At 40.7% G+C, this 16,329-nt stretch overlaps 1 protein-coding gene across 1 annotated transcript in view; it reads right to left on the bottom strand.

Annotated features, from left to right (window-relative positions):
* The window catches only part of LOC147033942 (dedicator of cytokinesis protein 1-like), a 681,090-nt gene that overhangs the window by 94,464 nt on the left and 570,297 nt on the right, over nt 1–16,329 (bottom strand). Inside the window, exons 43-47 of the mRNA XM_085873660.1 lie at nt 9,401–9,485; nt 8,988–9,074; nt 3,544–3,720; nt 3,170–3,253; nt 1,397–1,534 (exon numbers count right to left, since the gene is read on the bottom strand). Coding sequence (XP_085729786.1) covers nt 1,397–1,534; nt 3,170–3,253; nt 3,544–3,720; nt 8,988–9,074; nt 9,401–9,485 — 571 coding nt within the window. The remainder of the gene's footprint in view (nt 1–1,396; nt 1,535–3,169; nt 3,254–3,543; nt 3,721–8,987; nt 9,075–9,400; nt 9,486–16,329) is intronic.

Below are 16,329 nucleotides of genomic sequence, written 5' to 3'. Positions count from 1 at the left end.
TCATAACAGTGCTCTGGAAGATGTTTCGAATACAAAAGCAAACATCTTCTCCGTTTGATCCATACCCGGTTATTTCGGACAAACCTCGTCCAATTTCTGGCAAACTTCGGGTCTTTCGGCCATTGGTGTAGCATGAAACCATCTTGGTTTGTATGACTATATAAGCACCAAGTACACATCGACTCGGCATATTTGTGGACAATCAAAAAATTACTTGCCATTTGAGTTCAATCATACCACAATGTAACCCGTACGCAGTGTAGACATGGTAATCGACTCCCAGGTGTGACAAAACGGATAATTTGAAGAAGAAGATGATGATGAAGAAGAAGATTTTGACTTTTAATCGCAAATTTACCCACTTTAAAATTCGGAAATCAGAAAAAGACACCTCATATCTATTTTGTAGAATCTGAGGGATAGATTAGCATCGAGGTGGTATGAGCGTTTGGGTTTCCCCTTTAACAGACTGTTTTATACAATGGGACGCACTTGTCTTCTTGAAAATTAGTGTCGGTCTAGGCGCTATAAGGATGGCCAAGAGGTGTGCACACTTTCCTCAGAGCCGTCTAGCTTGGGATAGAATCTTGACCAAGCTACAAACTGTCGGCCTAGTGTTTTGAAGACAGTGCGAGGTATCAGACAGTGCGAGGTATCGATGTTCGTGTCGTCCCTTACATGGGTGTTAAACGGGAACCCCATCTGCTGGCATTAGTGGTGGATGTTAAAGATCCTAGGGTGTCCTTTGCTAAGAGTCGGTGAGCTATTGCTGACTACCTGAATAAATTACAAATTCCTACCCTAACCAGAAGAGTGTGTTGCAACGGCGAAGACGCACGCACCCACTCCAGCACAGCCAGTGATGCCACTCACAGCCTTGTGCTGCATATGAAAGAAGAAGAAGATGAAAAAGTGTCGGTCTACATTGGTGGACAGGCAGAACAATGGACAAAATCAACAGAACATTTATCGAGGTATGCTAACCATAGTGGGAGGCAAGGAGAAGCTGACGTTTCAGATGTTAACCCTTTGTCGGAGCAAATAAGGGAGACTGGATAGGGTCGATGGTTGATATCAGGTGGGAGTGATACAGAGGTGAGTGGTACACCGTTATTTTCGGAGTCAAGGTGCATGTGGGATTGAAATGACTCATTTTAATTTGCTTCCCACGGTGGTTAGGACACTTCACACAACGTTCCGTCGATCGCATCCATTGCTTTTCGACAATGCATGTTGATTCCCACATTGTGAAGGAGGAAAAAAAAAATCAAAATCTGTGTTCCTCTGTAATATGCATGCACCTGAAGTGAATATCGGACAATCAAGGTTTCATCAAATTGCAAGGACAGCATCATTAGTTGTGTACGTCTTCATAGAAACAGGGTGTTGCTCTCACCACGACTCGGACACCATATTGCCGTTCGACCTTCACTTTGAGCTCTGCGAAGCAGATGGTGAGACGATCATGGAAAGGGCGCAGATCAGCTGATACTCGTTCACCATGCAAACGCACTCCCACTTCGAGGAAAGGAATCTATAGACAAATAGAGGTACATTCAAAGTCCACCGCCCCCATGCCAAATAAATAAATAACAAATCCTTCAGCACGCAAAATCATCAGGGCGTATCCGGTGGGCAGCGATGCCGCTGTGCAGCACATGGGGAAGGAAATGGGAGGGAACGGTATACAATAATTGATTGATTAATTAAAATAAATAAATAATAATCGTAAAATAACGAATTTCTTGGCTAATAGCATACCAAAACGACCACTGTTTCATCCGAATCTGTAACCTTTTGAAAAATACAGGAATTAATCGAAAAATGAATAATTAATTGATTCATCAATAGATCAAAAATTCCCTTTAAAACCAAATCAATTGTTCACTGTCGAGTCCAAATATCAGCTTCGGAGCTCAAAAGGTGCCCAAGATATTCCCCAGAGGAGAAAGAAAATAAATAAGTAATTAACAAATCGATAATAATTGAGTAATTAATCAATTAATTGATTAATCAAAAAATAAAAAATAAAGATTTTGCCAAAGCACATCTTCACTTTTTCCCCCAAATATCAGCTTCCTAGTTCAAAGGATGGCTGAGATATCGCCCGGACAAACAAGAAAACAAACAAACAAACAAACAGAGTAAAAACCGAGTACTCCCTTCGGTGCCTGGTGATGACGTCGTGCATCGCCTGCTTATGGAATTGGGAAAGAGTGGTGTACAAAAACAGCTCCTTCAAAATTAGAATGTGTTTTGCTCCAAGTATTGGGATGGATTCCATATGCACAAGAACACCACCGACGACCCTGACCCAATTGAAAACAACTTTACTATTATTTTGCAACTTGATGTAGCTATAAAATAATAACAATAATAATAATAATTATTATTATTATTACGTATGCAGCCTGTGGCTGCTGGTTACATCATCGCTGGGAGCACAGCTGTGCCAATGACAAGGAACTTCAACGCAGAAGGCCATTAGGCCCATCAAGCCTGTGCAATGGTTGCCACACTAAGGTTGCCATCCTATAGCCATGCTCTATGCTTTTAAATGCTGAGCATCAACCAAGCAAGCAGCATGTAACATTTTTAAAGTCTTTGGTATGACTCAGCCAGGGTTCAAACCACTGACCTGCCAGACTCGATGCAAACGCTTGAACCATTATGCCATCGAGTCTGGCGGTGTAATGGTGAAAGCTTCTGGCAACTTCTGTCACATGAAATAGAGAGCATGAAGTCAAAAACGTTGGCAAAGTCTAAACCTTTGACTTCAGAGATTTCTTTCAATCTCTGTCATGGAATTGACACTCAATGACAGAGACCATCCAGCTTGACGTACATTTATCATATTTCCACTGTGCCATGCCACTTCAACCACAGCATTGTTATAAAACTTTCAACACACACAATTTGACTACTGCCACTGTTCGGCCCAACATATTTCTTTGAATTTGTGAAAATGGCATCAAAGGCTCCGCTCAAAGATGTGTGCAAGTGTGGAAAACCTTTGTATTTATTTTTAGCCGGACTTTGAGCTAATCCCAGCGGAGTCATTTCCACAATACCGTTGGCTTTCTCGGATAAAGCTCAAACGTCCACGTCCTGTTAGTTGTGACAGTTCCACGTTCGGGTGCAAAAGGCACCCAAATCATTGGAGTCTCACCTGCCAAGCAATGAGGTCCTTTAACTTCTCGATTTTAACCTTGTCCTCAGGATGTTCGAGCTCGTATTTTTCATTGAAGAAAGCCTGCAGGTTGAAGGAGCCCATTAATACAAATTAATTCATTAAAGTCAAAAAAATATATCGCTCTAATCGAATGACATGGATGTTAATATTAAAGGTCGCTGCTGGCAATGACATTACAGGAGGCCATCTCCTAAATTCACAAGCAATGCAAACTCATCATCAGTAGACTTATCACAGTTGGTTGGCTCTTTTTAAAAAAATCAGAGGAAAGGAAACGTCAAAGTAATACTTATGAAGCAGGTTCATTTGAATTTACACCATAGTGTTCATCGAACTCACGATGCCCGTACCTTCTCGTAATTGCTGAGGCCTCCCATTACCGCTGGGTCCACCATTCCGTTAAGGCGCATAGCGAGTGGATGGAGTGGCCTCCTGGGATCGGCTTGATGCTGCTCCAGCAGAACTTGTAGCTCTGAATTTGCAGCACTCATTGTGGAGATGGCATTCTCCAGAGGGCTCAATTCCATCTAGCACAGTCAAAGTGCATAGGTTAACTGTGAGAGATCCTCCAAAATGTGATAGCATTTTAACAATGGGAACTGATTGGAAAAAGGTTAAGATCCTAGAATAATTTAATTTAAAAAAATTTGCACACCATTTATTACCTCCGCCACGTAAGGTGGACGCATGTTTTATTTTACCTGTCTGTCTGGTTGTCTGTCTGTGAGCAGGATATTTCAAAAAAGTTATGGATGGATTCGGACAAAATTTGGTGCACAGATTGGGTGTGTGAAAAGGATGAAATTATGAGATTTTGATGAAGTTCTGGATCCAGATCCGGCCACAAATAATATATTGTGTGCTACATCAAAAAGTTGTGGACGGATTTGTGGATGAGTTGTGAAAGAGAAGAATAAACCAATTCGATTTTGGTTAAGGTCTAGATGCAGATCCGGCCTATCAGTGGGATACACAATGTAAACTGTGCAGCCTGACGGAGGTATGCCCTCTACCGAGTGCCAGAAAATTTGACTATATTTTTTCCGATTGCCGATGGAAATTATAATAATAACGAGAACTGCCACTTTATAACTGCTGGCAGTGATGACAGGGTACCAAGGCGTCTGGCATTGATACAACACGGGACCGACGAGTTACGGACTGAGTAACACGAAGTGTTCAATATATTCGTTACGAATGCAGTTAGCCCTTTTTCCTGGGGATATCGTCGGTATCAATTGAATTGGCATTTAAATTACCTGAACACCAAGTAATAAATGTGCAGGAAATGTCACCATGGGTCCACAGGGTAAACCGGAACTCCACCGAGTAATACGGAGCCCCCCCCCCCATCCGTCTCTCTATTACGCGGGATTGATGAGTTATGGAACAAGTAACACGCATTCAATCAATTTATTACGGAAGCAGTTATCCCTTTATCCTGAATACATAGTCGGGTATAATTTTAATTTTTATTTAAACAACCTGAACACAAAGTAATAAATGTGGAGACCATGGGTGCACAGGGTAAAACGGGATTCTCGTTAGTCAAATGAGGGCCCACAGGTTTCTCTATGATGTGGGATTCACAAGTTATGGACCAAGGAACAGGCCACGTTCCATCCATTTATTATGTACACAGTTGACCATTTTCCCTGGGGCCATCATCAGTCAATTTATCAATTGAATCATGATCAATTTATCAATTATCATTAATCAATTGAGTTGCTACTCCTGTATGCTCAAACGCATGCAGGTGCAGCCAAGTGAGTCTTACGCAAAAAAGAATAAAAAAAATTCTAAAAGTTCTCGGATTCAAGTAATTAAATGATTATAGCTGCCAGACCTTGTGGCCAATTGGGATGAAATTTAAAACGATCATTCCACATCTCCACAAGATCATAATTGAGAAGTTTCACATTGATTGATGCAGTGGTTTCAGGGAAAACATTATTGAACATTTCACTTCAATCCAATATGGCAACCAAACCATGTGGTTGATCAGGTTGAAATTCAAAACGTACATTCCACATCTCTGCGAGATCATAATTTGAAGTTTCACATTAAATGATGCAGCGGTTCCAGAGTAAACTTATTAAATATTTTTCCTTCAATCCAATATGGCTGCCAAACCATGTGATCTACATCAAAAGGAGGTGGGAACTTTTTGTTCATCACGGATAGGCAGTCATACTTGTAAAGTTTTGCCCCGATCTGTTGAACCGTTTCAGAGTAGAAGACTTTTAAATTATTTAATTTTCAATCCATGATGGCTGATGAACCACGTGACTTACAGTATGACATCATAAACTTACATTCTGCCTCTAATGGGGTAGGGGATCATGCATTTTGAGTTTCGTGTTAATCGGATAAGGTGCATTTTTCTATCCAAGATGGCCACCAAACCATGTGACTTGTAACATCATAATTTTTTATCGTATTTGCAGCCATGGCGTTAGATGATAGTTGCACAGTTTTGCTTTGATAGGATAAGTGGTTCTCATGAAAACATTATTGAATATTTTTCTTAAATCCAATATGGCTGTCAAATCATGTGAACTATCAATTATTCGTAAACAAACTTATACCCCCTTGCCTTGCTTGGATAATATGTGTGTGAAGTTTCCCCTTGAGCTGACCAGCCGTTCAGGAGAAGATGTTTGGAGGTTTTAGGGTTAATTCAATATGGTCACCAAACCTTGTGACCTATCAATTAAAAATTAACAAACATGTTCAAGCATGTCTGGAGGAACATGTGTGTAAAGTTTCGCCTCAATCTGTTCAGCTGTTTCGGAGAAGATACATATATTTTTTTTTAATTTTCAATCTAATTTGGCTGACGAACCATGTGACCTATGACATCATAAAATCATATTGTCTTTAATGGTGTCGTGGATCTGGTCTATGAAGTTTGGTGTTAATCAGGTAAGGTACGTTTTTCTATCCGAGATGGCCACCAAACCATGCGACTTATGATGTCATAATTTTTACCATATCTACAGCCATGGGGGTAGATGATAGTTGCAAAGTTTTTCTTCAAAAAGATAAATGGTTCCAGAGAAAACATTGTTTAATATTCTTCATCAATCCAATATGGCTGCCAAAACATGTGACCTATCAATTATTCATTGACAAACCTATATCCCCTTGCAAAGGAGAATATGTGTGTGAAGTTTCCTCTTGCTCTGACCAGCCGTTCTGGAGAAGATGTTTGGAGGTTTTAGGGTAAATTCAATATGGCTGCCAAACCATGTGACATATCAATGAGAAATTAACAAACTTGTACAACGATGTCATGGGGAATTTGTGTATGTGAAGTTTTGCCTCAATCTGTCCAGCCGTTCTGGAGAAGAAGATTAATATATATATATATATATATATATATATATATATATACATATATATATATATATATATATATATATATATATATATACATATACATATATATATATATATATATATATATATATATATATATATATATATATATATATTTCAAAACAATATGGTTGCCGACCACATGACCTCTGACGTCATAATTTTTTTCTATGATGATTTATTGCGTAGATGACCCTCAAGAAATTTCAAATTTTTCTGATGCAGCATTCTCATCATCGAATTTTCTGCATCACATCACATCACATCATCAAAAAAATCACATTCTGCATGTGAAGTTCTTGCCAAGTTTCAATTTTTTCCATTACATGGTTTCAGAGATAAAGAGGTCCAAAGTTTTTTGGTTTTTCAAAGATGGCGCCCGCACCATGTGACTTATGACGTCATAATGATCAATTATGTATGCTATGACAAAAAGATACACACGACGGTGAAAATCTTGTGTCGATCGGACTTACGGTTGCTGAGAACATGAATTTTAAAGCGAAAAAACCCACAAATTGCCGGCGGAAGAAAAAGAAAAATAAAGAGCAAAAACAATAGCCTTGTCGGCTTGATTACCATAATAATAATAAAAAAACAAACAATCAAAAAAAAATCGGCCGATTATGCCCCAAATATTTTTCAACCGATTCAGATTATTAAGTTATTTACTTACTTATTAGGGTACCCTGTCTAATACACATACATATATATATATATATATATATATATATATATATATATATATATATATATATATATATATATATATATATGCACATGCACACACACACATACACACACACACACACACACACACACACACACACACACACACACACACACACACACACACACACACACACACACACACACACACACACACACATACACACAGAGACAGACAGACACACACACACACACACACACACACACACACACACACACACACACACACACACACACACACACACACACACACACACGGTATATATCCAGTATATACAAATATCAGTACATTTGTCATAGACAGGAAGTGAAGATGGGGTGTGAAACGTTATTCCATTTGAAAGTGCTAAAAATAGTGTTGAATTTGAGGCAAGAGTTTTTGATTGAACACCATTTTTACAATCAGTCTCATTGGTTGCTTGTCAGAGTGAATTTTGCTTTTGGAGTGCACAGAGATGAAATGAGATGCACTCAAATCAGGTACTTAGGACCCATTTATGGAGCATTATCATGACAGTAATTACACCTCATCAATGATCGCTATGACCTGTACACAGTTATTAAAATTTAGTGGTTTTAAAAAAAAGTCTGAAAATGCTTCTTTCTTTGTGTGTATGTTTAGGAACGATCTTTCAAAGCCTCGGTTTCATTCTTCACCTTCATTATGATATTTATATCTCTCCCGTACTCTACAGAGCGTTGGTGCTGCAAAACAGTTTATTGACAAGGGTTATCGTGGGTGGTTTGCCATTGCCTTCCCAGCCTTGGCTGTCCATGCTCAATCTTAAATTCTGAGCTTCAGAAAAGAAGCACGTACCATCATTTTCTTCATAACGTCTTTGGTATGACTCGGCCATGGTTTGATCTACTGATCTCCCAGAGTTAGAGTGGACACTCAAACCATGACTGCACAAAGTCTGGATACCTAAGATATAATGTTCATTCTAAACTCACTCACTAACTCACTGACACCGACTGACTGATATTAAAGTTCGGTACTTTCTGGGTGATGTAGATAGCTGAAATTTCGCGCCCCGACAGACATCGAAGCCGATACACCAGTAAAACTCACAGAACTGTCAGAAAGCGTCCACAAATGAAATTATAAATAAATGAAATTAAATAAATGGGGGGAAAAATGATAAAAAAAAAATTAATGCAGGTGAGCAACTTGAGACAATGGGGAGGAATGGTTCATTATTGCTGACAATGTGTAAGCATACCGCTCCAGTACATACTTTATATATATATATATATATATATATATATATATATATATATATATATATATATATATATATATATATATATATATATATATATATATATATATATATACACATAATATACATATACACATACACACAAGTAAAGACTTGGGGTTGGGAGTGTAATGAATGTATTCCATGGTAGATTCTCCAAACTTTAAATGAACAAATAATGACAACAGTTTCGATCAACAACATGTGCAAAGCTCCATGCATCTGTTTAACTTTCTCAAGGTGTGTTGAATTTGACTTTATCATAATTTGTCATAACACACACACACACACAATTGTAAGGTGTTCACATCACATCAAGGCAAAGAGTCTCCTAAGAATCCAGCAAGTTTGTTTCACCATTGGAATAGTTGGATCAAGTAGTGCAGAGACAAAGAAGGTGTTTCAACAAAACCCTATCATACCACACTTGTAGATTTCACTTCACTCCAGTGGATCATGTTGGGGAGACGAAAGGCGGTAATATAAGTGGTTTGCTCAATCCACATATTCTGAAAAACAAACAAACACAATAAAAACAGTTGATGGTCTTTCAAATATAAAAGATACACAACAAAGCAAACTCCATAACCCTGTTATATGTGGAGAAATGAGAGAAATAGGAAATAGGGGATCGAGGGGAATACATCAATCAAAAGCTGGGAAGGAGGTGGATGAGAATGATAAGCTCATTCTAATATTACCAAAGCAACAAACAAACAGATAAATGAGTTCATTGATAAACACAAGAAAAGCACTTTAGCAACGATGCACACAGGTGAGAGCTCCGCCGACAGGATGTATTTTTTGCAAAGGAATAAAGTAATTTTTTTCCTACGGCAAATTCATTGTCTGGGTCTTTCTCTCCTTTGCGGAAGGGACGTGAGTACGTGAATTTCTGCACCGCATTGGCCTTGTAATAGCTGCAAGGATAGAAACAAAGGTTTAAATCGATGTTGCACGCAACTTTGTGCATGATGTTGCAGCAAACAAGAAATCAGAGTTATATGATGATCGTGGGACAAACTACAATCTTTATGCATCATCCCTGCACTCATAGTGCAAATACTGCAGAATGTATCAATATATCGACTATTATCGTCGAAATTAATCACCGTGATGTGCGCAGCACAAAATCATTTCCACTGTCCATTAGTCTTCAGTGTTTTGCGATAATAAGACAGCCGGAAGGTTAAACGAAACAATTCACCATTCTCAGGGTGCAACAGTGCTTTACAATATGATTTGGTTCATTATTAGCTACCATCACCTACAGCAGAGGTTGAAGTTAAATGAATCAAACAAAACCTTTGTTTTGTGTTTGCCAGGCAATGTCTCAAGAGCCTGAGGGCAAACTTTTAAACATAAACTACACGTTTTCTTTTATTTACTTCCAAAGCCTTTTGCTTATCCTTTAAAGTTTAAAACAAAGAAGAGATGCTGATTGAGGTAGTGCAATAGTCTGCATTTGAAGGTAGTGCAATAGTCTGCAATAATGATGCATTTGAAAGACTGGTTCGCAGTGGAGTACTTTACTTCTGTACTATATTCTTTTGATAATTTGTCCAGTGGTTGGTATCAAAAGGTATAGGAGGCCAAAACAACGCACCCAATGTGATTTACCATTGGAGATTTGCCATTCATCAAAGTTCATGGGGCCATGATGAAAGTTACAAACAAAGGAAGAATGCTGTTGCAAGCTTGTGGCTTTCCACAACTCCTGTAAGGTCAAAAACAGAGAGTTTGCAGCACACTGGCCATGCAAGGGCAACCAAGCAGTTTTGCCTCCTTAATGATCCTCAATCGACAAAGTAAGAAGGTGGTTCTGCAAGACAGTGAAGTTGATCGGACGGATGTTTTACTCCGAGAAGTTGCACAGGAAAGTTGAGAAATTGTGTTCGTGCAATTTACTGAACCTCTCGATCGTGCATCAGACATATAAAAATAAACAAGCTCGAATGAGCTAAGATCCTTGTTCTCTTAATTATGGTCATAAAAACGAATATGACATCATTGTGATGTATTAGGTTTGCGATAAATTATCTGTGCTAATGCCCGGCTTGATTCCCGCAAACAAAATTCAAACAGCTTGCCTAGTTTTGGAGATAATGGTATAGGCGATTTCCATTAGCGGCGATATGACGTCAACTTTTTTTCTAGGAAGCATTTCCAAAATCGGAGATGGTTACTGCCTGCGCATGGGCTTTCTGCATATACATGGCAAGTTTCACGAAGATCCGATGAAAACTCTGGGTTGTGAAACAAAAAAAGTCAAAAAATAGGAATGACGTCATAAAAATTGATATGACGTCATAATGATGGGTCAAACAAAAGCTTTGTGTGAATGGATAACACCAATTGAGTGAGGAGGGAAAATTTCTTGCAATAGACTGGTCCCCTTTTTAATGTGGCATTGTGCCCTTAATTGGTCCCTGGGGAACGTTTTTAATTGGACATTTTCCCAGGGGCCCTTTTCTATTTAGTGTGTTTTAACTTTGTGGAGGAATTTTTATCCTCAATTTTTATTTCTTAAAACTTTTTATCTTGATTTTTCTTAAAATTTTAAAAATAAATCTGTTAAATAATTTATGGGAGATGTGTCGTAACCACAAAACGTCGTACGTCGAGACCGTCGTAACGTCATATGTGCGGTAATTCATCTCTGCCAATGCCCTGTTCGATTCCCGCAAACAAAATTCACAAAGCTTGTCTAGTTTCGGAGATAATTTTTTAGACGATTTCCATTCGCGGAGATATTTTAACATCATAACTTTTTTTCTCGGAGGAATTTTCAAAATCGGAGATCGTTACTGTCTGTGCAGGGTATTTTTACATATATACGCCAAGTTTCAGGAAGTTTCGATGAAAACTGTAGGCTGTGAAACAAAAAAGTCCACAAGAACAACAATGTGAGTAAGATTTAGAGATCCTCCACAAGGATCTAAAAAAAAATCTTATGCCATAGTGGTAATCCAACTATGGCATAAGGGTTGGAGTGTTCGCTCTGAGTCGAGGATGCCAGTGGTTCAAACCCCGGCAGAGCCGTATCAAAGAATAATAAAAATGGTATGTGCTCATGTACTTCCTTGTTTAATGCTCAGCATTTAAAAAGGATAAAGCACAGACAAATAACAACAAGTTGGTAATAGTAGCGCAGGCTTTGATGGGTGTAATGGCCTCCTTCGTGTGTTGAAGTTCCTTGAAAAGGAACATATTGTGATGAATACCAGCAAAGTGGAGTTTTCTTGTTGAATTCAAATATCTAATTTGCAATATATGGTGCAACGAGGCCAAAAAAGGATAAAAACACTGTATTTTTGTCATTCTTCCCTCCGTGATTGATTGATATACCTTTTGAGCCTGACCTACATGCAGGGTCAGATCGAGGGTGCTTGGGGGTCCCGAGTGGTAATCCAACTATGGGCCATCCTACTCTCCTTCTTATCTCATCGTAATAGACATCAGTGAGCAAAGTCACAGGTCTCAATCTCAGGATATGTTCTTATTGATACTAAAAACGAAACCCTGTACAAACAATAAAGAATAACACTTCAACGAAAAAAGAAGTGAGATTTTGAAACCAAATCGACGGTGACAATTATTTAAAACAAGACTGCAATTTGTTTTTTTGACCATCAATTGTCATTTACATGCCAGGGTGCAGGCAGTTTATCCACAGAGGCAACAACACGTTATGTTGGTCTTTTCCTTGACTGTTTTTTCGGCTAAACTTGTCAATGAATTTCGAGAAGTCAAGTCCTCTGAATACTTCACTCTCGATGCTCATGGTTGAAAGACTATGAAGTCAATTTTGCCACATTCGATTCCTGACCTCATCCTTGATAAGTTTTGGTTTTGAGAAGGACCGCTCCACCTCACCACTGCAATTTGATACCATCATCAACAGATATATCTGGTCATTTCAATGTTAAGAAATGATTGGGTGAGGGTGAGCATATGGAGGAATTGGTACATTCTGAGTTCTGCTGATTTTATTTGTGTGAGATTTGAAGCTCTTTTGAAATTGCCAGAAAGGTAGAAAACTGGTTAAATTCACATTCAATCGTGGGTTCCAGAACATTGGGATAGAAACAGGCAAGATTTTCTGTGGCTTGTTTGATTTTGAGTTGAGAGAGAGGCGAGCTTGGACAAGAATCCAAACTTATTGTTGATTTCCTTGTACGTTTCAAGACGGTGCGTTAAGGCACTGATTATCTGAATAATGATGACATTTAAAACTCGAAGGGCACTCAGTAGAGCGCAGACCTCCGCCCCGTAATGCCTGATCCACGAGAACATTTCTGGCCCAAAACATTTTTGAAATATCGTGCTATATATTGTTTTTGAGCCCAATCTCTCAACAGAGAAGGATCACTTAAGAAATTCTAGGAGTTGGATCCAGAACCGGATCCGGATCTTCACGAAAATTCAATCAATCATTCCTTGTCACAAACGCAACAACTCCACAAAGTTTCATCCGAATCTGCCCACAACTTTTTGAGATATCGTGATATATATATATATATATATATATATATATATATATATATATATATATATATATATATATATATCATTTTAGCCCTATCTCTCAGGTCAGGTCAGGTATGGGAGTATGCACCGGAGCAGGAGATCGCTTCGTCCATTTTCTGCCGGTACCCAAGGGGCCTCTGTCTGGCCACCCCCCCCCCCCCAGAGAATCTGGCTGAGAGAATCTGGTGAGCAGGATCAGCATCAGGAAAGCGAGCCACATGCCCATACAGCCGCAGCTGACACTCACAGATTATGCAGATAACAAATCTCATTTGAGTCTCTCGGCAACCGCTCGTTGGACACAAAGTCTGATGAGCGACAGCCAAGGATTCTCCGAAGAGAACTGGTACCAAAGGAATTATGTCGCCGACTCAGATTCCTGGTCAGAGTCCAAGTCTCACATCTGCAGAGAAAGACTGGAAGCACGAAGGACCAGAAGACTAGGACTTTTGCCATCCCGTACAGGAACCGGCAGCGCCACACCCTATGATCCAGTGAAGCCATGACTCCCCAAGCACGACCCAGATGTCTGTTGACCTCTGGCTCACACCCAGCAGAGACATGAATATCACTGCCAAGGTAAGTGAATCTCTCCGTGACCTTAACATCCTCACCACAAACAGCTACAGACAGGACAGTATCATCCAAGATGTCCTTGAAAGCCTGGACCTTAGTTTTGACCCAGGAAACCCATAATCCCAGTGGCTTCGACTCCTCATTCAGCACCTCGAGGGCCCCCAAAAAGATATCTAGAGTCTCCGCAAAGATGACGGCAACAAATGCAAAAACAAGGTCAGAGATATTGACATTCCCAAACAATGCACTGCAGCTTCATCTCTCCAAAATCCTCCCCAGAATCCAGTCCATACAAGTGCTGAAAAGTGTGGGGCCAGTACACTCCCCTCATAAACTCCTGTCACAACTGGAAATAAGTCGGAGATGGTATCACCACATCGCACAGTACTCTCAGTTCCAGAGTTGAGTTCAGACATCAGATAAATCAGCTTTGGTGGCACCCCAGGATGACCAATCATCCTCCAGAGGGAATCCCAATTCACTGAATCAAACGCTTTACAGAGATCAACATAAGCTGCAAGCAGCCCGTGCCGAAACTCACGTTGCGTTCGGGGAGGACCTGAAGAGCAAGGATACAGTCAATAGTTGACGTCTTTGGTGCAAAGCCTGACTGCTCTGGATGCTGGTGCTCAAGCAGAACCCAATCAAAAATTATCCAAGCAAAGAACGTGCCCAGCACTGAGAGCAGCGTCACCCTCCGTAGTTGTTGCAGTCCTGGCAGTCACCCTTCACTTTCCAGAGAGGGATAACAAGGCTCCTCTTCCAGTCAGTTGCGATGATGCCTGTGTTCCAGGCAGAGCACAGAACTGCATACAACGACATGAGTGCAGCATTTCCACCAGCCTTGAGAAGTTCAGCATAGATGCCACAGATCCCAGGAGCTCAACCCTATGTCAAGCGGTTTACCGCAGCCAGCGTTTCCACAAATGAACGTGGATTACAGTTGATTTGAGGCTCAGCAATGGGGCCAGTAACACCCCTGACATCCAACTCAACAGCTGGTGGATCAGCCTGGTACAGCCACTCAAAGTAACCGGCCCAGCGGCCCTTCACTTTGAATTCCTCTGTCAAGAGCCTACCACCCTCCACTATAACTGCATTACACCGAGAGATGGGATTGGAGGAACGCAATGCATGAATTCTGCTGTAAGCAGTAAGCAGCATGAGAATCACTTGACCACAGGTGCTCTACCCCCTCACAGATTTCTCACACATCGACCTCCTTGTCAACGCTGAGTGCACATACAGTGTTATGCCTCAACTCCCTGAAGAGCTCAGGTCTGCCATTAAGCCTGGCCCTGTGACTCTCGTCAATGATACCCAGCGTTGCTTGAGAGACAAAATATTTATTCGCCCGAAAGTGAGTTCCAAGACATCCATCGGCAACATCAAGGATGATGGTGTTGAAGGCATTCCACAACTCTTCAGGATTCCCCAAAGCACTCAGACCCCCCAATTCCTCACTCGCCTGTTGGCAAACTCCTCAGCTACCCTCTCATCCTTGAACATACCAACATCAAGCTGAGGCTGGGATGGTACCATTCTCCCAGATTGAAGCTTAAACTTCAGAGTTACGACCACAAGCCTGTGGTTGGTATTGAGGAACTGAACACACCAATAGACCCTGCAGTTCTGGATTATCCTCCAGTGAACCTCGACGAACACGTACTCAATCTCCTTTGCCATACCACCTGCGTTGGAAGTCCGGCGATGAGCCTGTGGGTGCTGAAACCATGAACCAGCCACCCTAAGTCCATGACTTCTTGTCAAGTCAAGGAACTTACTGCTCTTCTGATTCACAGTTCCAGCCCCATGGGGACCAACGCATGTCTCATAACCATCCCTATCAGTTCCAGTCAATGCATTGAAATCCCCCAATAGAAGAAGAGTATCTCACCTGGGGCACTGATCAACGACAGAATTGAGCGTGGCATAGAATGCGTCCTTCACGGTGAGATCACTCACCTCATTCAGAGCATAAATAGAGACCAGGGAAATGACACACAAGGAGTCATCCTAAGTCTCGTAATATGCTCACTGACTGGTGTTACCTCAATTTTCATTGGAATTGGCATATTGGACACAACTACAGTAACTCCTTGGCCATGGTAACCTTTAGTGACCAGACCAATAGGAGGTGTAACCACCCGCCATGATCTCGCCACTATCTGCTCTCCGAACCTCAGAGAGTGCTGCAACAACGATATTCAAATGCTGGAGCTCAAATGATAACAGAGACAGGTGATCATCTTCTCTTCGGGATTGAACATTCCAGGCACCCACCCGAAGGGACCGCCTCAGGTTATCCCAAGTAGACCACCATTTGGTGGACGACACCTCAGCACCACTCTCACACACACTACCACAATCTGACCCAGGAAGTTTACCCTGTGGTTTTCCTCCGATCATCAAAGATTGGGGGTCCCGAAGGCTTGCCACAATCCCGTCATCCTGTGAGCTGCCCTGAGGAGTGCAGCTGCTCAGGAGGTATACTCCCACGGAGTGAGTTTTCAATTTTCTTTGCAGTTTTCTTGTGTTTTGCAAAATGAAAGGTTTTACAGCAGCCAGAGTGTGAATACTGCCACCAACCACCTAAAAAAAAGTAACCCAACTGCAGGAGGACGTCCTCAGACACAGTTGGGCACTACGTATGGATGG

Source organism: Eptatretus burgeri, chromosome 1 (genome assembly GCF_056783735.1).
Source record: "Eptatretus burgeri isolate ZD-2024b chromosome 1, Ebu_testis_v1, whole genome shotgun sequence".
Lineage (NCBI taxonomy): Eukaryota > Metazoa > Chordata > Myxini > Myxiniformes > Myxinidae > Eptatretus > Eptatretus burgeri.
This window is presented reverse-complemented; position numbering and strand designations above follow the sequence as displayed.